Source organism: Erythrolamprus reginae, chromosome 2, assembly GCF_031021105.1.
Source record: "Erythrolamprus reginae isolate rEryReg1 chromosome 2, rEryReg1.hap1, whole genome shotgun sequence".
Lineage (NCBI taxonomy): Eukaryota > Metazoa > Chordata > Lepidosauria > Squamata > Dipsadidae > Erythrolamprus > Erythrolamprus reginae.
Window position 1 is genome coordinate 248,433,538 of NC_091951.1, and position 25,607 is coordinate 248,459,144.

At 42.4% G+C, this 25,607-nt stretch overlaps 1 protein-coding gene across 1 annotated transcript in view; it reads right to left on the reverse strand.

The window, feature by feature from the left end:
* Positions 1 to 276: 276 nt before the first annotated feature.
* The window catches only part of KIAA1958 (KIAA1958 ortholog), a 67,898-nt gene continuing 42,567 nt past the window's right edge, over positions 277 to 25,607 (reverse strand). The window contains exon 4 of the mRNA XM_070736240.1: positions 277 to 1,779. Within this exon, the coding sequence (XP_070592341.1) occupies positions 737 to 1,779 (1,043 nt within the window). The 3' untranslated portion in view covers positions 277 to 736. The remainder of the gene's footprint in view (positions 1,780 to 25,607) is intronic.

Here is a 25,607-nt window from a genome sequence, read left to right on the forward strand (position 1 = left end):
ATTTAAAAAAAAAAAAATCTAGCTCAACTACAAAAAGAGCTAAACAAAGTAGAAAAATATTCCGGCCTTCATTCTCTCACATACCAAATTCATGCCACATTTTTAAAAGGTTTGAGAATTTGAGGATGATTCTACTTTTAAAAATGAAAATGGGACACTTTTCAAAGGCAATGAAAGCACTGATGTAGAGACAATTCCAAAAATTCGCACTTGTTCCTGATGCCTTCAAAGAACTTCACAGAACATATCAACATCACTTTAAAACACCTTCATATCTATTCGGTCATATGGAGTGTTTATTGGGGCTTTTAATAAAGAACGGTCAATATTGCTTTACATTGTAATTTGCATCTTGCTTCGGAAAGAATTGAGAGTTAATCAAATTTCACATTGACTTAAAGTTTAAAATGTGGGCAATGCTAAAATTAGGGATGGCCTGAAAAATTATTTTCCAGTTTTATAATCAGCCATTAAATTAGCACTCTTTAAATATGCTTCTTTTTTTCACCATTAAGAAATACTATATAAATTAGGCTAAGCTATTTCTATTCACATATTCATAACAAGAAAAATATATATATTTATATATGTAGTATGTACATATAAATGTTTTGATAACGGGGTTTGATTTGATTTGAGAAAGGCGAGTCCAATGAGAACTGTAGAATCACAGACAATGCATGTTACTGGCAGACACCAAAACTTCAAGCACCTCCTGGTCACGCTGAGCATCCTTTCAAGCTGTATCCGAAGAAGAGTCATAAGATGCAGACACTATGAAGTTGCCAGAGCTAGAATGGCTTGCTACAGACTGAGCGGCCTGTTGGCTTAGGTTGTTGCAGATTAGCACCAGCTGGTTACTCTGAGCTTCAGAGAGGGTGCTGCAGCTCTGGTACACACTGAAGTTGGTCTTCCTCCCAGGAATATTCCCTTTCTCACACATAGTCTTGACCATTTTGGCGAGTTTGTTCTTACCTAGAGCCTGACAATTGTACCAGTGCAATGCAGCCAGATTAACAACCGGCTTAATGGATAAGTAAAAAGGGGCATCCTCGTACCGCATTGCGGGGGGACGCCTCTGCGCGTATTCCTTGTAATCTTGCACAGGGCAAGTCTGTGGAGCGTGCTGAGTTGCGTACACCCTGGAATCTGTGCCTGTCCTCTTAATCTTGGCACTCCCGTCACCGCCATCTTGGCCCATCCATTCCAAGTATTCCAAGCCGGTCTCTGTCACCCGAAGTCTAATGTCCCCCCATTTGAGAGTCGACCCGTGGAAGCCAGTACAATGGCCAAAGGCCTTTGTGTTGTTGAGCCAGACAAGGTTCAGCAACCCCTCGGGATTATATCGGCTTAGCAGGCCTCTTTTGCGAAGAATCAGCTCATCGGCGAAAGTCAGCTTCATTGACTTGTGGGGCTTGTTGCCTTTGCCTTTGCACCTCAGTTCCATCTGCTTCTGCTTCAGTGCTTCTTGGGACCTCTTGAATTCCTTGTCTCGGGTGATACTGTATCCATATCGATGCTCTTTGAGATACCGCTCCAGCCCACACTGGTAGTTGGCCAAGCTGTTTGGCTCATATTCTGAACCATCCTTCTGCCGGGCATCGACAAAAAAAGATGCTAAGTAAGCGTCTAGTTCTTTGCAAGGAATAATGTAGATCTCCCTGGTTTCTGAAGGATACTTAGAGATGAGAAACTCTCTGAAGTTTCGGAGAGCTGTCTGGGTACTGCGAATTGTTTTTTCATTTTGCTCTCTAAGTTCAGCAGCTCTCTCATCTTGGTCTGGGAGAAGCAAAAGAAGTGATATGTGAGAACAAGCTCATGGGACGCATAATTTTTCTCAAATTATGTTTTTTTCTTAAAACAAAATGAAAGTCAATTATTGCTCACAAAGATTGCAAAGGTATTATTCATTACATACCTGTCAAGCACAGACAGCCAACTTCTGTTTCACAAATGATGTTACTAAAGATATGAAAAAAACTCAAACATATATATCTGGCACACAGTTAATTTACAGAGATTTATAGGAAGAAAAACCTGAGATATAGGTTGGTCTGCATTTTGGAAGAACCTAAACAATAGAAAATATTTTATACCAATTCCACTGTTGAATGGAAAGGTCAAATTAAGAAAACAATAGTGAATAATTTCATTTGTGAAATCAGAGGCTGTACTGGTTCCATGTTTAAATACTTTTTATAATTATTATATATTTATAATCAAAGCACTTTATAACATGCTAATAAGATGCTATGAACATATGAATATAATGTGTTAATTTACCAAAAACTCCCATTCTTTAAAAAAGTCTAGGGCAGTGCACTTTGTACAAAGAAGAAAAGCAATTAATCATATTGGGTGCTCTTGATTATTGATCTATTGAAAAGATTTCTGTCTGATAACAAACAATTTACAAGAACTGGCTTTGAAGACTGAAAATTTTAAAAGGTATGATATCTTTCTCTTTGGAGTCCAAAAAACTGCCTAAAGGCTGCCTACATAGATCAGATTTGTGTTCATTTTCTAATAATCACTGCAGAACATCCCACCACGTTTACTAGTTCAATTTACCATCTTCATCTCTGTAAGAAAATATGTTTTCATCTATTGATTTTAATATTCTTAAATGAGATACATGGACTCTCCAAATGCTAGTTAAGTACACACTCACATATGGCTGCCATTAGCAAGGAATCAATTTTTCAGGAAACTAGGGGCTTATCAGTTATTCATTCATATTCCATTCTACCTTTCATTGGTTTAAGATAAAATAGCAATCAATTAATCAATGTCAATATCAAAACCAATAAATAGACCTGTTTATCATACTTTTTAAAATGCACTCCTCATTTTTCCTGTTTAGTTAAGCATCTCTTCATCAGTCAACTGATTCATAGAGTTTCTGTACCTATTGCCAAATACATTAATTATAGGAGTACAATTAAACAAAGTTAAATAGTTCTATGCTGACAGATATGGACAGAGATCAAGATGTACCAAGAGAGGAGAAGAACTGAACGGCTTGCCTGCTGGAGTTGTGGGTGTTGATGGAATAAGGTCTCCAACCCTGGGCAGGGGGTTGGACTAGAAGACCTCCAAGGTCCCTTCCAACCCTATGGTTCTATTCTTCATCTTCCCATTTGTTTCCCAATTTAAAAAATCCTCTTCCTGAAAGCTACCATCTGAAAAAATGCATACCTGCTCTTGAGAAGGAAGAAGGGAGCAACGAAACTGTTAGGACTTTGTCCATAACGGTTGGGTTGACAATATATAAACCAACAATATGTATTATAACTGAGCTATGTCTGTTTAGCTGTGGCGTTGCAGACTACCACAAGGGGGAGCTAGAGTTCATAGCTTATTTCTCTGAGTCACCCTCTCTGTTTCTCTTTGTCTCACTGTTAATGGCTACTCACTATTAGGTTAACTCTGCAATCTCTCTGTATTTAGTTATGTATTATAGTAAAAATGTGTTTAGGCTTGATATCTTTGATGATTATGACAAAAGGAACTAGTAAGAAAGACTATGTACTTAATAAAGTTTGGATTCTTATTCTGACTTATTATGTGTATGACTTTAGACTGCTTCTCTGAATATGTTATTTCTCAAGATAAACTTTAATTCATGTTAGTACTGCATATCTGTGTGTGGCTGAGTAATTATTCACAACTAATTTCAATCTAAACATTTTTATGTGTGTACAACCTTGGTAAACAATTATTAATGAGAAGAAAAATGGTTAAAGAACCAATGATAGCTTGAGCCAAAAACATAGGACATAGTATCCATGTGGCTGACTATTAGGAGACCTGGCACAATGGGCAAACTGGAAGTCCATTTCCCCAAATTTCTAGTTTGCCCGTTTGGCCATTTTTTCACCACTCCAGGCTTCAGTGAGGCATACACGGAGAGGCTGAGCACATGTACAAGGACAGTGGGATTGTGCACATGTGCAGAGGGAAGTACGGGGGAGTGCGCATGAAGGAATGGGTGTGGACATGTTCGCTATCACTGGTATATAGTAATACATCACGTTATGACGTAGAATAGAATAGAATAGAATACAATTTTTTATTGGCCAAGTGTGGTTGGACACACAAGGAATTTGTCTTGGTGCATCTCAGTGTGCATAAAAGAAAAGATAAGTTCGTCAAGAATGATAAGGTACAACACTTAATGATAGTCCGGGTACAGATAAGCAATCCAATCATATTAGGAACCAGTCAATATAAATTATAGGGATACAAGCAACAAAGTTACAGTCATACAGTCATTACTGGGAGGAGATGCAGGATGAGAACAATGAGAAGATTAATAATAGTGGAGACTTAGTAAATAGTTTGACAGTGTTGTGGGAAATATTTGTATAGCAGAGTGATGGAGTTTGGGGGAAAAACTGTTCTGACGTCTAGTTATCTTGGTGTGCAGTGTTCTATAGCTTCGTATTGAGGGTAGAAGTTGAAACAATTTTATGTCCAGGATGTGAGGGGTCAGTAAATATTTTCACAGCCCTATACAGTGTTCCCTCGATTTTCACGGGGGATGCGTTCCAAGACTGCCCACGAAAGTCGAATTTCTGCGAAGTAGAGATGCGGAAGTAAATACACTATTTTTGGCTATGAACAGTATCACAAGCCTTCCCTTAACACTTTAAACCCCTAAATTGCAATTTTCCATTCCCTAAGCAACCATTAAGATTATTATTCACCATGTTTAGTTATTAAAGTTTATTTTAAAAAAATATTTATTAAAGGCAGACGAAAGTTTGGCAATGACATATGACATCATCGGGCGGGAAAAACCGTGGTATAGGGAAAAAACCCACGAAGTATTTTTTAATTAATATTTTTGAAAAACCGTGGTATAGACATTTCGCGAAGTTCGAACCCGCGAAAATCGAGGGAACACTGTATATGAAAATCCAGATAACAGCAAACCAGGATTAAAAACAAGCCAGGATTCCTAAGCAAGTTTCACATTTTCACCTGTGATTTATAACCAGATTAGATATTGGTTTCTTTCCTGGGGTTGGACCGTACCCCAAACCACTATTAAACTAATCACATTAAGATGCAAATCCAGTTATTGCATTCGAAACTAGGCAGAGCCATTGCAATGATTTCTCCTGGCAGCCTGATTCTCTCACTTCACTTGACAGCGGGAGGATGAGGGATACACATAAAATTGTGGCATGCAAGGCAAGTAGGTCAAAAGGAAAACAAAAATTATTTTTTCTGCTCCATTGCAGTTAACTTCCTTCTCTTTGTGAAATTTTGACAAGGGGTGCAATTTACGTGTCATCTGTTTTGACTAGACATCAGATGTAATGTTGATCACTGTGACAAGGATTAAATGTTTTCTCAAATAAAGTCACCCAGCGCAATGCATTATTATCTGGGGGGCATGACTAAAATAGCTTTAGGAGTTTGTCCTATTTTCACTCTAAATAAAAGTTCCCGGTATCATTATGGTTTTACACAGTGGTTTTTCTTAAGCCACTTCTGTCTTCGAAATAAGTGTCCACTATGAGAATGCATCTTTTCTGAGTTTGGGTGGAGGTGTACACATAGCTCTAGGCTTAGTACAGACATAGAGAAAATTACTATATATTTACTTACAAAGGAGTCATATCACAGTCTGAATACAGGTAATCCTTGACTTATGATCATGACGGAGCCCAAAACTTCTCTTGTTAAGCGAGACAGTCGTTAAGTGAGTTCTGCCCCATTTTATGACACCTGTTAAGTGAATTGCTACAGTTGTTGAAGTTAATAACACAGTTGTAAAGTGACTTTGCCTGTCAGATGAACCCCAGGACACTGCAACCATCATGAATATGAATCAGTTTCAAAGTATCTGAATTTTGATCATGAGACCACAGGGATGGTGCAACAATGGTTGTAAGCAGCGTTCTCCGTAAGCTGCGTGCGTGAGCACACGCGCGCCCCAAAATACCCCCCCGCACACCCTTTTTCACGGGCGCGTGCTCCCCATCCCCCTGCCAGCCCGCGGGGGGGAGGCACTGGCAGTAGAAGGGAAGGGAGCCGCGGCTGCCCCTGCCTCCCCACGGTGCCTGCGGCCCCCTCGGCATTTTGGCGCTGCCCCACACCCACCCGATCCGCCCCCTCTGCTCCTCTGCTGCCTCCTGCCTTGTGGCATGGCTCCTCCCACACCAGGAACGCACGCCCTGCCCGTCTCACAGTCCCTTTGCCGAGAGCACTTTCGTCCCAGGCTCTCAGCAAGGGGGTTGCAGGAGAGGCGGGGCAGGCGTTCTCACAGCGGAGGCCGGCAAAAGTGATATTCAATGTCGGGAGCGCGCGGGCAGTTGCACGCGCTCCCTATCCCCCTGCCAGCCCGCTCAGAACATTCAAAATAAGAAAAACCTTCGCCGGTGAAGGCTTTTCTTATTTTGAATGTTCCGGGCTGGCTGGCAACATTGAATATCACCTTTGCCAGCCTCCGCTGTGAGAAGAACGGAGAGAGAACGAGAGAGAGTGAGAGCAACAGACAGCAAGATAGAGAGAAAGTGAGAGAGAGGGGGGGGAGAAAGAGATAGCAAGAGAGAGAGAACAAGAGAGAGAAAGAGTATGAGAAAGAAAACAAGAGAGAAAGAGTGAGAGAGAGAGAAAGAAAACAAGAGAGAGAAAGTGATAAAGAGAGAGAGAGAGCAAGAGGGGGAGAGAGAGAGAAAGAGATAGAGAGAAAGAGAGAGAGAGATGAGAGAGGAAGGGAGTGAGAGAGAGGAAGAAAGCAAGAGAGAGAGAGACAGAGAAAGCAAGAGAGAGAGAGAGAAGAGTGGAAGGAAGTGATAGAGAGAAATGATAGAAAAAAGGGGAGAAAAAAAGAGAAATGAGAAAATGATTGAGGCAGAGAATGACAGGAAAGAGAGAGAAACAGAGAGAGAAGTGACTCTTGATTTAAAGCATATGGTAAGAGCACTTAAATAATAACATAGGGGAAAAAACCCAGCCCTCACCTGTTTTTATTAATAGTTATGTTTTGGGTTTTGCTGGTTGATTTAGTTTTAATAGTAATGGATTTTGGTTTTTTTAAATTATTAATTTCTTTTAATAAAAAAGAAGGGTTTTTTTCTTATTTATTTATTTATTTATTTATTTATTTATTTAGAAATTAGAGGGAACATTGGTTGTAAGTGTGAAAAGCAGTTGTAAGTCATCTTTTTTAGTGCTGTAGTAATTTAAAACAGTCACTAAACAAATGGTTGTAAACAGTGAAGGGCTAGCAAACCTTTTACTACCACACTGTGGGCATGGCTTATGCAGGATGCCCTGTATTTTCTTTCAACATCTTTCAGTGCAAATTGGGTGCTCTGGGTTGGAGCTCCATTTTCGCTACCTCACTGCATCCCACCACCACCCACGTCCAGGCAGTAGCCCAACCTTGGTTGTACATTGAGGACTTTGTGCACTGTATGTTGGAACAAGAACAACACTGTATTGGGAGATATATTGAAATAGTGTATATCTTTATATACTACCAATGCATTTCCCACACCAAACAAAAAGATATTGACAAAATTGAACGGGTCTAAAGACGGGCTACAAGAATGGTGGAAGGTCTTAAGCATCAAACGTATCAGGAAAGACTTAATGAACTCAATCTGTATAGTCTGGAGGACAGAAGGAAAAGGGGGGACATGATCGAAACATTTAAATATGTTAAAGGGTTAAATAAGGTCCAGGAGGGAAGTGTTTTTAATAGGAAAGTGAACACAAGAACAAGGGGACACAATCTGAAGTTAGTTGGGGGAAAGATCAAAAGCAACATGAGAAAATATTATTTTACTGAAAGAGTAGTAGATCCTTGGAACAAACTTCCAGCAGACATGGTTGATAAATCCACAGTAACTGAATTTAAACATGCCTGGGATAAACATATATCCATCCTAAGATAAAATACAGAAAATAGTATAAGGGCAGACTAGATGGATCGTGAGGTCTTCTTCTGCTGTCAGTCTTCTATGTTTCTATGTTTCTATTATATTAACATTATATGTTATGAAAAGTGGAATCTAGACTCATATAGAAGTGAGTACACTCCCTCACACTTTGTAAATATTTAAGTGCTATATCTTTTCATGTGACAACACTGTTGAAATGACATTTGGCTACAATGTAAAATAGTGAGTATACAGCTTATGCAACAGTGTAAATGTGCTGTGTCCTGTAAGTAACGCAACACACAGCCATTAGTGTCTAAACTGTTGGCAACAAAAGTGAGTACACCCCTAAGTGATGATGTCCAAATGAGGCTCAAGTAGCCATTTTCCCTCCCTGATGTGACCTGAACCATTAGTGCTACAAGGTCTCAAGAGGGAAGCCGGAGCAGGTGTGTTAAATTTGGTGTTATCGTTCTCACTCTCTCATACTGGTCACTGGAAGTTCAACATGGCACCCACCTCACGGCAATGAACTTTCCAAGAATCTGAAAAAACAAATTGTTGCTCTACATAAAGATGGCCTAGGCTAGTGATGGCAAACCTTTTTTTCTTCAGGTGCCAGCACCCATAATTCAATGCCTGGGGAGGGCGAAAACAGTTTCTGCAACCCCCCGGAGCCCTCTGCAGGCCGGAAACAGTCTGTTTCCCAACTTCTGGTGGGCTCAGTAGGCTTGTGTTTCACACTCCCCAGGCTTCAAAGTCTTCCCTGGAGCCAAGGGAGGGTATAAACGCCCTCGCCCATCCTCCTTGGAGGCTCTCTAGAGGCCAAAAATGCCCTCCCAGAGCCTCTGTGAGAACCAAAAACCAGCTAGCCAGCACTCACATGCATAATGAGCTAGGGCAATGGCTCACGTGCCAGCAGATATGGCCCCGTGTGGCACCTGTGGCACCCGTGCCATAGGTTTGCCATCACTGGCCTAGGCTGTAAGAAGATTGCCAAGACCCTGAAACTGAGCTGAAGCCTTGTGGCCAAGACCGTGCAGTGGTTTAACAGGACAGATTCCACTTATAACAGGCTTCGCCATGGTCAACCAAAGAAGTTGAGTGCCCATGCTCAGCATCATATCCAGAGATTGGCTTGGGGAAATAGATGCATGAGTACGGCCAGCATTGCTGTAGAGGTTGGAGGGGGGGGAGAGTGGTCAGCTTGTCAGTGCTCAGACCATACGCCCCACTGGGGACCTCATCGAAATGTCACCAAGAATCTCTGAAACTTACACGGGAAACTGAAAGGACTAATTACCAAGTAACCAAATAAGCAACCATACAAATATTTCTAAAGCCAATACAATTAGAATAAATTAATACCAAAAATAAGAGACTGTCTATAAGTAGCCAGGTCCTTGTGTCATGAAGAGCTTTCTAGCTACCCTGTTTCCCCGATAGTAAGACACCCCCGATTGTAAGACGTATCGGAGGTTTCAGGGGTTTCGGCTAATATAAGCCGTACCCCGAAAGTAAGACATATGTCTTACTTTCGGGGAAACACGGGGGTATTGCCGCCTCCCTCTCATCTAGCTGCGCGCCGCCTCCTGCCCACGTCCGCACCGTCCTCCTCTCCATACGTCGCCGCGTCTGCCACCTCCCTCTGATCTTAATGAGCGCCGCCTCCTGCCCACGTCCGCACCGTCCCCCTCTCCATACGTCGCCGCGTCTGCCACCTCCCTCTGATCTTAATGAGCGCCGCCTCCTGCCCACTTCCGCGCCGCCCCCTCCATACGTCACCGCGTCTAAATGTTAATTTTATGGTTAAAACAAAAAATTCGACAATTTTTTTCCAATATAAGACATACCCCGAAAGTAAGACATAGTGGGGCTTTTGGGGATAAAAAGAAAGTAAGACACTGTCTTACTTTCGGAGAAACACGGTAATAACCAGCACCATAAATTTTATCTGGAAGATCACCAAAAGCCAGTGTAGCTAATGAAACAGTAGTGTTATGTGGATATATCATAGCATACCCAAAATTGTCCAATATATTATGTAATCATTTGCAGAATCAATGCGTTTTAATTTTAAGTAAACATTTGCTCACACAAAGAAGCAAAGTCTACCGTGTTTCCCCGATAGTAAGACCCCCCCGATTGTAAGACATATGGGGGGTTTCAGGGGGGTCGGCTTATATAAGCCATACCCCGAAAGTAAGACATATGTCTTACTTTCGGGGAAACACGGTATAAACGGTATTGCGGGGGGGGCGATGACATTGCTTCCAAGCTCCCCGCGCGCCCCTCGCCTTCGCTCGCCGCGGCCTCTTCCACCGCCTCTTCCCCTGCCGAAGCTCAGCTGCAAGCGGCCAGCGAGGCCGCTTGCAGCTTCGCTCGCCTTCCAAGCTCCCCGCGCGCCTTCGCATTCTCCCCGCTCGCCTTCGCCTTCCAAGCTCCCCGCGCGCATTGCTTCCAAGCTCCCCGCGCGCCTTCGCATTCTCCCCGCGCGCCTTCGCCTTCCAAGCTCCCCGCGCGCATTGCTTCCAAGCTCCCCGCGCGCCTTCGCTCGCCTTCGCTCGCCACCGCCTCTTCCCCTGCCGAAGCTCAGCTGCAAGCGGCCAGCGAGGCCGATCGGATCCGAGGCGAGCGGCCGGAGCTGCGCCCTCCTTCGCCCGCCTCCTTTCCGCTCGCCTCGGAGCCGAGTGGCCTCGCTGGCCGCTTGCAGCTGAGCCTCGGCAGGGGAAGAGGCGGTGGCGCCGCGGCGAGCGAAGGCGAGGGGCGCGCAGGGAGCTGCGCCCTCCTTCACCAGCCTCCTTTCCGGCAGCTCCCTGCGCGCCCCTCGCCTTCGCTCGCCGCGGCGCCACCGCCTCTTCCCCTGCCGAGGCTCAGCTGCAAGCGGCTCCGAGGCGAGCGGAAAGGAGGAGGGCGCAGCTCCGGCCGCTCGCCTCGGATCCGATCGGCCTCGCTGGCCGCTTGCAGCTGAGCTTCGGCAGGGGAAGAGGCGGTGGCGAGCGAAGGCGAGCGAAGGCGCGCGGGGAGCTTGGAAGCAATGCGCGCGGGGAGCTTGGAAGGCGAAGGCGCGCGGGGAGAATGCGAAGGCGCGCGGGGAGCTTGGAAGCAATGAGCGCGGGGAGCTTGGAAGGCGAAGGCGCGCGGGGAGATGTAAGACATACCCCCAAAGTAAGACACAGTGGGGCTTTTGGGGGTAAAAAGATAGTAAGACACTGCCTTACTATCGGGGAAACACGGTATCATTTGAGTGAATATAATTTTGTGCCTCAGCACTTATGCCTCCAGAAGGTCGGTACATCCGAGTATTTTATACACATCCAGCAATTATTTTGTAGCTGTTCACATCACCAGAATTTTGACTGACAATGTACCATTCCAAACAAAGTCCTGTTTAGACATCAGTGTGAAATGTGCTAAACAGTCATCACATCTTTATAGAAGGGCTTGTCACAACAGAAATCAAATGTGTTATATAGCTTCTTATTCTTGTTTAGTAAAGATGAATGACGCATCTGCGATGAGAATATGATATCTTTTATGAATTAAAGATCTCTTGTAACTAAGAAACCACTGAATCTTCTTGCAAAAAAACCCCCAATTTATCTGGAACTTCAGTTCTTCAGGTAATACACCTGCATAGAGACTCATTTCAAAACCTTGAAGAGTTAGGACAGATTTTTAGTGCTGTTCTAAGATGCTCCATTTTATTTCCTTTCAGTTTCCTACTTCAAAATTCATGCAGTCTTACAAAACTCAGGAATACCTACCAAGGGAGACATTTTAAGAAAAGATGTGTATACAGTATTTTTATGAATGCACAATGACCATTAAGAAAAATTACACTTCTTGTTGGTTTCCATACATCATAAATGATCTATTGCAGGGGTCCCCAACCACCGGGCCGTGGACCAGTACCAGGCCGCGGGGCATGTTGCACCGGTCCGTGGAGTCAGCAGCTGCCAGTCCTCCTGCCGCCGCCCCCTCCCTCCAGTGCTTCATCTCCCGCTGGGAAAGAGGCCTCGGGAGACAGGTTCTGCCGGCCACAGGGTGATGGACGGGACAGAGGGGCAGGAAGGACCGGGAGGCTCAAGCCTCTTTTGGCTTCTGCCGTGGCACGCCTTTGCGTTTTTGGCTGTGGGGGAGGCAGGAGGGCCGGCCTGACCCCCTCCTTCCAGCGCTTCACCTGCCGCCGGGCAAGAGGGTTTGGGAGGCAGGTTCTGCCGGCCACAGGGCGATGGCGGGAAAGAGAGGCGGGAAGGACCAGCACCCCCATGCTTAATCCCTCCCCCAACCACACCCCTTTCCGCCCCCACCGGGCCATAGAAAAATTGCCTTGCTGAAACTGGTCCCTGGTGGAAAAAACGTTGGGGACCACTGATCTATTGGCTCTGAATGGACAAATACTCACCAAGAACAAAGGGATAAATCAGATAAATGAAGTCAAAAGGTGCTTTTTCCAAAGGCAATAGGACTTATTTTGTTTTTTCTTTGAAAACTCTTCTTGAATGAGAAGTGAAACATTTTCAAGAAAAAACAAAGTAACTGCATGCTCATCCTGGGACAGAACACCTAACCGCACCAGCTGCTGCCTGTGATGATCCGAATGCTTTGCCAATGAACAGGCTGTTGGGTATTTTGATTATTATTAATATTATTTGTATTAGCAGAGTTCAGCTGGCTTAATTTGCTGCGGAGTTAGCATGGCAAGAAATAACACGTGGTTCAGAATCCCATTTGTTAGCAATGAATGACCACTCCTTCATAAAGATGAAAAATACAATCTTTGCTTACAATTATGTTGATTCCTGCAATTGATAGATTGCAGGCAGATAAGTTTATATTCCAGTCCATATTAATAACTTCTGGATGGTCCCATGTGTGAGCACACAGGAGTTTATTTATTTATTTTATTTATTTACTGGATTTGTATGCCGCCCCTCTCCGTAGACTCGGGACAGCTAACAACAGTAATAAAAAACATCATGCAAATCCAATACTAAAAACAACTAAAAAACCCTTATTATAAAAACTAAACATCCATACAAACAAACGTACCATGCATAAATTATAAAAGCTTAGGGGGAAAGAATGTCTCAATTCCCCCATGCCTGACGACAGAGGTGGGTTTTCAGGAGCTTACGAAAGGCAAGGAGGGTGGGGGCAATTCTAATCTCTGGGGGGAGTTGATTCCAGAGGGTCGGGGCCGCCACAGAGAAGGCTTTTCCCCTGGGCCCCGTTCAGAAGAAGAAGGTAGAAGAGGAAGAAGAAAAGGGGGGGGGCATCTACTCTGCAGAAGTTTATATAGCCTGCAGAGTATCTGCCCCTTTTGGTCATCAAAAGGTGACACACTGGTCAGTTAATTGCGACCTGACCATAGAGATCTGTTTACCAGACAGTGCAAGCATGTAGTAGAGTGGTTTAAACCCAACACAGGCTCCCCCTGCAGCACTCCCGAGCTTCATTTTCACTGGCAGAGATGCCATGGGTAGGTCCTTTGCTGTTTCCAGAGTGGCCCCGTGGACCAGATCTAAGCACCCCTCTAGGTGGATGCAGCCTGCAGGCCTTGAGCTTGATACCCCTGAACTATCACATCTAGTTTGGTTCCAATTGCAACATCTCAGGTTTTGCCCATTGTCATTGGAGGCAAACAGAGAAACAAAGGAATGAAACATCATATGCAATAAATATTTTATTACATTAATCATAATAAGCTGTGCTGTAGTCTAACCGGTGAATATTCTTAAATCAACTTTGGAATGCGATTGTAATTTCAGGCTTAGCAGCATGGAGCTGCAAGGCAGTAATTAACCCAGTAAATCACATTCTGGAGTTTTCTATGGAACTTGACAGGACTCAGCTGATATATTACTTATTAAGAAAGACATATACAGTCCTTAGACTGTAAATACTTTTTTTTTTTAAAAAAGATTGTATTGCCAAATGCAATAAATCACAGATGCCCTTTTCTAATTTATCTGTTATATCCACAGGAATATAAATATATAATGTGCAGTGAGCTATTGCTGCCAAATTCTCACAGTGCGCAGAATACCGTATGAACTTCCCAGGGAACTTCAGTTCTCACCTCTTAGAGAAAATAAAAGCTACAAAACATTGCTATTATTGAATTTGTGTCATTCCCCCTTCCCTTTATGCTATTTTATCAGATCAAATCACTGGCTTTTAAATGCATTGCCTTATCAGATTATTTAAGGCTTAGAAAGTGCAGCAGAAACAGGAAAACGTAACAAAGAGTGCTCTATTAAAGAACGTGGTCGCTGATCCTCTAAAAATAGGGGTCCCCAATCTCTGATATGTGGACCGGCACAGGTCCGCGGCATGCCAGCAACCGAGTCATGCAAACAAGACCAATTCATGGAAGCCACAGCATAGAAAACCACAGCCCCTCCGACCCACGGAAAAATCTTTCTCTGTGGAACTGGTCCGTGGTGCCCAAAAGGTTGGTTTCCAATGCTCTAAAATGCCTTCACATCTTTGACATAAATTGTTTCAATTCCTACACCCTCAAAACCAGGGGTCCCCAACCACCGGGCCGCGGACCAGTACCGGGCCGCGGGGCATGTTGCACCGGTCCGTGGAGTCAGCAGCTGCCGGCCCTCATGCCGCCACCCCCTCCCTCCAGCGCTTTGCCTCCCGCTGGGCAAGAGGCCTCGGGAGGCAGGTTCTGCCGGCCACAGGACGATGGACAGAGGGGCGGGAAGGACCGAGAGGCTCAAGCCTCTTTTGGCTTCTGCCGCGGGGCGCTTTTGCGTTTTTGGCTGGGGGGAGGCAGGAGGGCCAGCCTGACCCCCTGTCTCCAGCGCTTAGCCCCCGCTGGGCAAGAGGGCTTGGGAGGCAGGTTCTGCCGGCCACAGGGCGATGGCGGGAAAGAGGGGCGGGGACCAGCACCCCCATGCTTAATCCCGCCCCCAACCACACCCCTTTCCGCCCCCACCGGGCCATAGAAAAATTGTCTTGCTGAAACTGGTCCCTGGTGGAAAAAACGTTGGGGACCACTGCTCAAAACGATGCTATACAGCACTGTACACCAGAACAACTAGACACAAGAACAGTTTTTCCCCCAAACACCATCACTCTGCTAAATAAATAATTCCCTCGCCACTGTTAAACTATTCACTAAGGCTGCATTACTATTACTATTAGTCTTCTCATTATTCCTATCACCCAATTCATCCCACTTATGACTGTATGTCTGTAACTTGTTGCTTATATCCTTAAGATTTTCATTAATATTGATTGTTTCCTGATTGCTTATTTGTACCCTATGACAATCATTAAGTGTTGTAACTCATGAGTCTTGACAAATGTATCTTTTCTTTTATGTACACTGAGAGGATATTTACCAATGACAAATTCTTTGTTGTCCAATCACACGTGGCCAATAAAGAATTGGCCACGTCTATTCTATTCTATTTTGTTCTATTCTATACCTATTCCATTCCATTCTATTCCAAAATAATCTATTGGAACTTAGATGGATTCTGCAAAAAAAATTAGAATCATTCCAGATGATAAATGATTCCAGATAAAGAATGGTTACATACTGAGCGGAGCAACTGTAGCTCCTTTTTATGTTATGTGTTATGTTTTGCCTATTTTATGTTTGTTTAGAAACATAGAAACATAGAAGACTGACGGCAGAAAAAGACCCCATGGTCCATCTAGTCTGCCCTTTTACTATTTCCTGTATTTTATCTTACAATGGATATATGTTTATCCCAGGCATGTTTAAATTCGGTTACTGTGGATTTACCAACCACGTCTGCTGGAAGTTTGTTCCAAGGATCTACTACTCTTTCAGTAAAATAATACTTTCTCATGTTGCCTTTGATCTTTCCCCCAACTAACTTCAGATTGTGTCCCCTTGTTCTTGTGTTCACTTTCCTGTTAAAAACACTTCCCTCCTGAACCCTATTTAACCCTTTAACATATTTAAATGTTTCGATCATGTCCCCCCTTTTCCTTTTTAAAAAAAGGAATGGTTACATTTCATTCATATTGCATTGATAAGCTTCAGAAATGCTGGACAGAACGTTGGATCACAGAAAAATGTAGACCAATGTTTCTTAGCCTTGGCAACTTGAAGTCATATGGACTTCGGCTCTCAGAATTCTGGGAGTTGAAGTCCACATCTTAAAATTGCCAAGGTTCAGAAACACTGCTGCAGTTTGATCCAGTATATTCTTCCTGTATTTATGCAAATCTTTTATATCTTGCCTTGCCTTCTAACACCTCAAGGCAGCTCACAATCAAAAATCATAAAATGCATACATAGAAATAAACCATTGGGTTAATTTCTGACTCTCCAACTGAATGCTGCCACTACTGTGTTCAGTTCTGGAGACCTCACCTACAAAAAGATATTGACAAAATTGAACGGGTCCAAAGACGGGCTACAAGAATGGCGGAAGGTCTTTAGCATAAAACGTATCAGGAAAGACTTAATGAACTCAATCTGTATAGTCTGGAGGACAGAAGGAAAAGGGGGGATATGATCGAAACATTTAAATATGTTAAAGGGTTAAATAAGGTTCTGGAGGGAAGTGTTTTTAATAGGAAAGTGAACACAAGAACAAGGGGACACAATCTGAAGTTAGCTGGGGAAAGATCAAAAGCAACATGAGAAAATATTATTTTACTGAAAGAGTAGTAGATCCTTGGAACAAACTTCCAGCAGACGTGGTTGGTAAATCCACAGTAACTGAATTTAAACATGCCTGGGATAAACATATATCCATTGTAAGATAAAATAGAGGAAATAGTATAAGGGCAGACTAGATGGACCATGAGGTCTTTTTCTGCCGTCAGTCTTCTATGTTTCTATGGAGTGAAATCTGTGCAAAAGAAATCTATTATGAAGAGCTCTCTAGCTGAAGTGCTAAGCTATTAGTTCTAGGGCTGCTACAACGACAAAATCCTGCTGATATGTATTTCTTTGAACTGAAGAAAATAAATTAAAACCTTATTATATAAGTAGTCTGGTTTGCCTATGATTTGCCATCCCATATTTGAGTTAAAGAGCAAAACTGGGACTCTTAATGTATTTTTCCAAGGCTCCAATCAAATTAAATGAGGTATACAGGACAAATCCCACGCAGGAAAAAAAAAGGTTGGGAAACAGGTTGATAATCTGCATTAGAAGAGTAAAAGGAAATAGAAAGTTCGCCCAGGAATCCAACTGAAGATTGGGTTTGGATGAGAAGCGAAGGAAAATATTTTCACAGAAAAAAATACCAAATTAACTCCAGTTGCCTTTTGAAAAAGCACTTTTGGGAGAGCAATGATGTGGCTGACTGAGAATCTCCAGAAACATTTGGAGAGAAACATATCTAGCAACAATATCCTAAACTATGGGACAATGGAAGGACTTAATTTATGTATTTGATAAACAATATCAATAACATGTTCAGCTTACTTTGTGAGCAACTTAAGATAATTCACAAAACTTTAAAAGACAGCAAAACATATATTTATCCATGTGCAATATGGAAATCCCAGCACATACTTTCACTTAGGTTGTTATTCAGGGTTTACTAACAGCGACATAAATTGCACAGTGAAGGAGAAACAGGAGACAATATCTGATAGAACATAAAGCTAAGAATGAATGGGCCTTTTATTGTTTTCAATGTGGGAATGTGAGAAATAATATTTAATGCAACACCCCCCCCCCAAACAATATGCATTTTCCCATGGTCTTAGACAACCCCCATGAAACGGTCATTTGATACCACCACCCCAGAACCACTGTGTTAAAGGAAGTGGTTGTGCGACCCCTTTTCAAGAAGCCTTCCCTGGACTCAAATGAATTAAAGAAATTTCATCCAGTCTCCAACCTACCCTTCAAAGGGAAGGTTGTAGAGAAAGTGGTGGCATTCCAGCTCCTGTGGTTATTGGATAAAAAAGATTATCTAGACCCCTTTAAATCTGGCTTCAGGCCTGGCTACAGCATGGAAACTGCTTTGGTAAGGCTGATGGACGATCTCTGGAGAGATCGAGATGGGGGGGTCACTCCTCAATCTTGGTGCTATTTGATCTATCAGCTGCTTTTGATACCATTGACCATGGTATCCTTCTGGGACAAATAAAAGCGTTGGGGCTAGGAGGCACCGTGTTATAGTGGTTCTCCTCCTATCTCTTTGGTCGACCTCAATCGGTGTTAGTAGGACAGAGATCGACCCCTAGGCCCCTCATTTGTGGGGTGCCCAAGGGCTCGGTCTTCTCCCCCCCTTTAATATCTACATGAAACCACTGGGTGAGGTCACCCAACAATTCGGGGTGAGGTATTAGCAATATGCAGACGATACCCAGTTATATAACTCCACCCCACATCAATGAAGCAGTGGATGTGATGTGCCGGTGCCTTGAGGCTATGAGGATCTGGATGGGAGTCAACAGGCTCAGACTTAACCCAGACAAGACCGAGTGGTTGTGGATATTGCCTCCTAAAGACTATGTCAAGTGTCCATACTTAGCTCTTGGGGGGGAGAAATTGTCCCCCTCAAACGGGTTTGAAATTTGGGGTCGTCCTAGACTCACAGCTAAAACTAGATCAACATATGACAGCTGTTGCTAGAGGGACCTTGGCACAAGTTCGTTTAGAGCACCAACTGCAACCCTACCTGGATCGAGAGGCATTCCTCATAGTCAATCATGCCCTTGCCACCTCATGATTAGATTATTGCAACAAGCTCTACATGGGGCTACCCTCGAAGAGTGGTTGGAGACTACAACTGACCCAGAATGCAGCTGCGCGAGCTGTTGTGGGTGTGTCTAATTAGATCCACATTACATCAATCCTCCGCAAGCTGCACTGGCTCCCTATTGGTCTCCGGGCACAATTCAAGGTGTTGGTCATTACCTGTAAAGCCCTACATGGCTTAGAGCCAGGTTACCTTCGAGACCGCCTTCTGTCACACAACCCTCAGCAACCGGTGAAATGTCACAGAGCTGGTCTCCTCCAGGTTCCGTCAGCTAAACAGTGTCGGATGGCAGGCCCATTGGGGAGAGCCTTCTCTGTGGCTGCCCTGGATCTCTAGAACCAATTACCTCCTGAGGTCAGGACTGCCCCCACCCTACTGGCTTTCTGAAAAGCAGTTAAGACCTGGCTTTTCTGGGAGACCCAGGGCCATTGAGCTCGCAGTTATAATCAACGAGATCCGGCCATGGAATTATATGTATCAGTTTTATTGTTCTCATGCTTAAGATGTTTTTAATATTTTATTCTATTGTTAAGCCGTCCGGAGTCCTTTGGGAGTTGGCCGACATATAAATTTAATAAATAAATAAAATAAATAAATTGCAATCTCACGAATGGAGCCAGTGTCCCTCTAATTCAGAGGTGGGTTCCTACCGGTTCAGACCAGTTCTAGAGAATTGTTAGTAACTTGACGGCCTGGGGAACAGAAACTAGCAGCAACCCAGGCCTGCCCTGCCCTCAAACCAGATCTTTCACTTCTGTGCATGGGCAAAAAATTTTAGTACTGCCCATGCGCGCAACATATGGCGTGGTACCACAGCAAATCAAAGTAGCAGAATTCAGAACCTACCTCTGGTCTAGCTATTACCTTGCAAATAACTTTATTATTTTTATCTCTGACTGTAACTTAGGAAATCATCCGTCAAGTCAACATGCCTGATGTTAACTGGAATATCCCTAGCGCCCTTACAGGTCCCATCAACTAGACAATGTCGTTTGGCAGCACTCAGGGGAAGAGCCTTCTCTGTAGGGGCCCCAGCCCTCTGGAATCAACTCCCCCCCCCCAGAGATTCGCACTGTCCCCACCCTCCTTGCCTTTCATAAGAATCTGAAAATGCTTTTATGCCATCAGGTTTGGGGCCCCTAGACCCCAGCCTCTGCCCAATGAATGTGTAGGATGTGGTAGTATGCATGTGAATGTTTGATTTTTTAAATGTTTAGCTTTTAAAGATAATTTTTAAATTAATTATTTCTATGAGTTTGATTAGAAGTGTTTTATATATTGTAATTTTTATTGAAATGTTGTAAGCCGCCCCGAGTCCACAGAGAAGGGCAGTCTTGTGAATCTTTTTTTAAAATGGATATCTGAAGCAGGTGCTCAGAGTTTTAAATTATATTTTGCCTCTTCTCTTAATGCATGTTTTTATGGTATGAACACTACTAAATCTCAATGACCCATCCAAGAATGATGCTATCAGGGACAGTGAACTGTCCAAGAGCTACTGATCACTTAAATCTCTGAGGGGCACATATCCCAATCTGGTTGCTGGACAATGTGACACTGTTGCCATTTTGACTTCGCTGCCCAAGAGAATAAGCATCTGGCTTCCAAGCCCTATCCTAATTTTGTTTTGTTTTCTAATTGATTTCCTGGGCAATTGGATACATTGCAACAGAGGTCAATATGCTCAGTTTTCTTTTACAGAACTACTGTGTTAAATTCCATATTTGAAACACAGGTCTATTGATCTTCGAGATCATCGCATCTCAGAATTGAGTCGAGAACTGGTTCTTCCAATTGGTATACAGTGATCCCTCGAGTATCGCGAGGGTTACGTTCCAAGACCCCTCGTGATACTCGATTTTTCGCGATATAGTGGTGCGGAAGTAAAAACACCATCCGCGCATGCACGCCCTTTTTCCATGGCCGCGCATGCGCAGATGGTGGAGTTTGCGTGGGCGGCGGGGAAGACCCAGGGAAGGTTTCTTCGGCCGCCCAGCAGCTGATCTGCTTGGCAGCGCCGCAGCAGCGAGGAGCCGAAGATCGGGGTTTCCCCTTTGCGTGGGCGGCGGGGAAGACCCAGGGAAGGTTTCTTCGGCCGCCCAGCAGCTGATCTGCTCGGCAGCGCCGCAGCAGCGAGGAGCCAAAGATCGGGGTTTCCCCGCCGCCCACGCAAAGGGGAAACCCCGATCTTCGGCTCCTCACTGCTGCCGCGCTGCCGAGCAGATCAGCTGCTGGGCGGCCGAAGAAGCCTTCCCTGGGTCTTCCCCGCCGCCCACGCAAAGGGGAAACCCCGATCTTCGGCTCCTCGCTGCTGCCCGCCCGCCGCTCGCCCGCCCGCCCGCTGCCCGCCGCTCGAGAGCAAGAGGGGGAGAGATAGAGAAAGAGAGAGAAGGAAAGAAAGAGATGAGAGAGGGAGGAAGAGAGTGTGAGAGAGGAAGAAGCAAGATAGAGAAAGAGAGAGAGAAAGATGAGAAAGGAAGAGAGTGACGTCATCGGGTGGGGAAAATCGCGATATAGCGTTTCGCGAAGATCGAGATCGCGAAAATCGAGGGATCACTGTATAGCAATCTTTTGATTGATTTGATGGCTACAGATTTTATTGCTCTGGGTGTGAAGGAATAATGCAACATTTCATATATTCTGCAGAGTACTTTCTTACCCTTGCAGATCATACAGATGTTCTTTTATCACAAAATGACTCTGGGATCATTTTTTTCCTTTTGAAAAGCTACAGTGATTCTTTAGCATCCATCTGTCAACAAGCATGATTTTTTTAGGAACATTGATATATTTCTAGCTATTCTTACAGAACTTCACTATTTAGCCTTGGATGGTGGATGAAATCTGCAAAAACTGAATGAAGAGTAAGAGATAGCAAAGAGAAAGAAAGAACTTTGTTGGAGCATGTTAAAAAGATACAACAGCATGATGTGTTTGCTCTCTAACCTATTCCATAATTTTGCTTCTTGGAAATATAAAAAGTCTGATGCAACCTGCAAGAAATAGGAACTGTTGGTGGCCAAATATTCTGCAACACAGAGAAGAAGTACAGACTATAATGTATTTCAGGTTTTATTGTACTGCAACTTATACCACTATACAGGCAGTCTAATCTTTTCTATCAGCTTAGAGTGCATTTCAAATAAAGGTTTAATTTGATTTATTTTCTCATTATTTCTTGTTATTTGCCTGAACACTAATTTTCTCTTTATTACCAAAAAGGGAAAAAAGAAAAAAATCAATCTCTCCCTTCCATTCCAAACAGTATAATCGTATTAAATTTGGCTCACCAGCAGAGCTAGGCTGAATGACTGCCAGTTCTCTAAACTTGTTATTGCATACACAAGAGAGACTCAGTGCAAACGTAATTCATTCACAACAGTTTAATTGTTCATTTGAATGCATCTCTCTGGATATGATATTGGGGATCCTTCCAAAAGCTGGCTTAGCAAAGGACTAAGGATTTTCATTTCTGGACAATCTCATACAATGTAAAATAACTCTTACATCTTGGATCAACCTGCATAATTACATCCAGAATAATTTAGATTAGTTAGCTTGTTAATTATTAAATGTATTTATTAAATTTGTTTGCCGCCTATCTTATCAGAGTCAAATTTGGGCAGCTTGCAACATTAAATATTATATTTGAGGGAGGGACTTCTGTGCTACCTAATTTAAGATTTATAGCATGTCCTGTTCCCTAGTGGTCCAGATCAACAATCCACTTTTTATTGGGAGATTGTGATCCCCTTATATAGAGCGCTGGTGAGACCACATTTGGAGAAATGTGTTCAGTTCTGGAGACCTCACCTACAAAAAGATATTGACAAAATTGAACGGGTCCAAAGATGGGCTACAAGAATGGTGGAAGGTCTTAAGCATCAAACGTATCAAGAAAGACTTAATGAACTCAATCTGTATAGTCTGGAGGACAGAAGGAAAAGGGGGGACATGATCGAAACATTTAAATATGTTAAAGGGTTAAATAAGGTTCAGGGGGGAAGTGTTTTTAATAGGAAAGTGAACACAAGAACAAGGGGACACAATCTGAAGTTAGTTGGGGGAATGATCAAAGGCAATATGAGAAAATATTATTTTACTGAAAGAGTAGTAGATCCTTGGAACAAACTTCCAGCAGACGTGGTTGGTAAATCCACAGTAACTGAATTTAAACATGCCTGGGATAAACATATATCCATTGTAAGATAAAATACAGGAAATAGTATAGGGGTAGACTAGATGGACCATGAGGTCTTTTTCTGCCGTCAGTCTTCTATGTTTCTATGTTTCTATTATAAACAAACAAACAAACAAATGAAAGAATGAACCAATTCTTCATTATACATATGATTTATAAATGAACCTGTTTTAACCGTGTACGTGTGAGGAATCTGTGGGTCTCAATATATGGCCATTTCACAGCAGCTCTAGTCCAGCAGTGGGTTGTTCCCAGTTCAGAAAGCTTCTTAAAACTGCTAGCGCCAGCAGAGGGAGGTTCCGGCCACCCGCCTGGGAAACTTCTGCACATGTGTAGAAGCATTGAAACAGTGGCAAAATATTTTACAACCTACCACTATTCTAGTCAGAGAACCAAATGTGAGAAATGTCAGGAAGAGCAATTCAATAATACCTTAATTTATTTGATTTGACTTCTATCCCGCCCAATCCCATGGAACTCTTTAGAGAATTTAGAATTATAGTTCTATAATTAAATTAGAAACATAGAAGATAGATGGCAGAAAAAGACCTCATGGTCCATCTAGTCTGCCCTTATACTATTTCCTGTATTTTATCTTATATGTAAATTCTAGACAAATTCTATAAATGTTGGGGTATGTTCTATTGCTGTCTGGAAAAAAGGATAAAGTAACAAAAGCACATTGAATTAATAACAAAAGAGAGTTATTTACTGGTGATAAATGGGTTCATGGGAAAATAAATATAAGATTAGTTATATAAAATATGATTATTGTTTTAAAACTGGTTTACAATAAATATGTAAAAGTAGGTATGTAATAGAGTTTGAGCACAGTAAGAATTGCTATACAGATTCGCTACACAGACGTCCAATGTTTTTAAATGTCTGTTTTGTTTTGTATGTTATATGTATATATGTTTATAAATAAAACTTTATTTTAAATTTTAAAAAAAGAATTATAGATCTAAGTACAGGTAGTCCTCATTTTGCAATTACCTGAGAGCAATTGTTCCACTGCAACCATGATGAACAGATAACTTTACAACCAATCTCATATTTATGAACGTTACAGATCTGTAAACCTGAGGTAAGATTGAAAGCACTGTTGCTGTTTCACTTAGTGTCTCCCATCACTTAATGACTGAGTTGCTGGTCTGGACTGTGGTTACTAAACGAGGACCACTTGTACTTCTCCTGATGCAAATAAATGATTTGTATGCAGTAGAAAACAAAGCTCTTGTACCTTTATTAATGTATAGAATTTTAAAAAGTGTCAGTAGGTGTAACTTTTTTTCTTGTGCAATCACACCTGCAAATATTCCAAATATGGCAAAACAAATACATACAAATAGGATAAAATCTGATGGCAGAAGACCCTCTCAGAATATCACAGCATTGTTTGCTAAAGATATACTGAAATATTGCATTTTGCCATTGAAAGAATTCCTTCAAAATAACCTATTTAAGCAATACACATTTTCATATCTAAATTTCAGTTGAGCTTAAAGTTACCTAAGAATTGATAGTACCTAGAATTGACTAAGTCTCTGTCTAATTCACCAGTTATGTTTATCATATGGGATTTTTTTTAAAAAGCCAGACCTATATACAAAGAGTAAAATTGTATATAATAATTGTTTTTGCAGACATAGCTTTCTTCATAAATTAACTTAATACATCTAAGAGACAAGCCTTTTTTTCTGTTGACTGAAAATGTCCAATAGTTGCCTCTGGTTAATAAAAACGTAACGCTCAAAGACTAGAAGCGTATTTATTTCTTTGACTTTAAAAAACCTCACTAAGAACAAATTTTAAATATATGTTGAAGTTTAATAGATATTGTATGTGTAATTTTATGTCTACTGAGATAATCAAAGTTAGAAAAGTGATAGTGATTTTTTATTTCCAGCATTAAAAGGTTACTAATGAATGTTGGCTACCTGAATTTTTATTTTAGACAAATTTTCTTGTGCCATTGAAGGATTCCAAATGCAATATAAAAAGTAAACACTAAATATTTTCAATGGATTACATTTTCTTCAAAGGTTTCTCAATGTCTGACTTGGAGATATCCAAAGCAAAAACTTTAAGTGAAGATTCTGTTTTATAAACAATTAAAACAGTTATTGTTCACAGGCGTTTTACATTTCGCAACTAGTTGCTTCTATGCAACAAAAGCCCCACGTATAAGATTTAGTTTTTAAATATACCAATTTAAAAGAAATATTAACCTTCAAAAAATTCAAATGAATGAGACTGCATTGCTAAAATAAAAACCTCCACCAATTTCTACTTCCGTAACCCTCAGAATAAAATCAAAACAATAAGAATCTACAAAAAATATATTCATTGCAGATTATTACAAAGCATTAATACTATCCTACTTTGATACTATATATTGTGCTGACAGGTAACTTCTTCCAATGACTTCACGAAGATATGGAAAAGAAGAAGGAAGAACCTGGAGTCCTAAGGCAAAGCAAAGGGATGAGATGATGCATCCACCCTAACTTTTCTTGACCACTCTGTGGCCTTTGCTACAATATCCTCCCAGTTTAGCCTATCAAAGATTGGGACCTTTGCACTGTTCTCCATTGTTCTAGTTCAGTGAAGGCAAACCTATGGCATGCGTGCTATAGGTGGCATGTGGAGCCAGACCTAAGGGCATGTGAGATGTTGCCTTATGTCAGCTCCAGCGTGCATGTGCCTTCTTTCCAGCCCCTTTTGGCCTCCCCAGGCTACAGGAAAACCTCCTGGGGATGGCGAAAATGGCCCAATGGG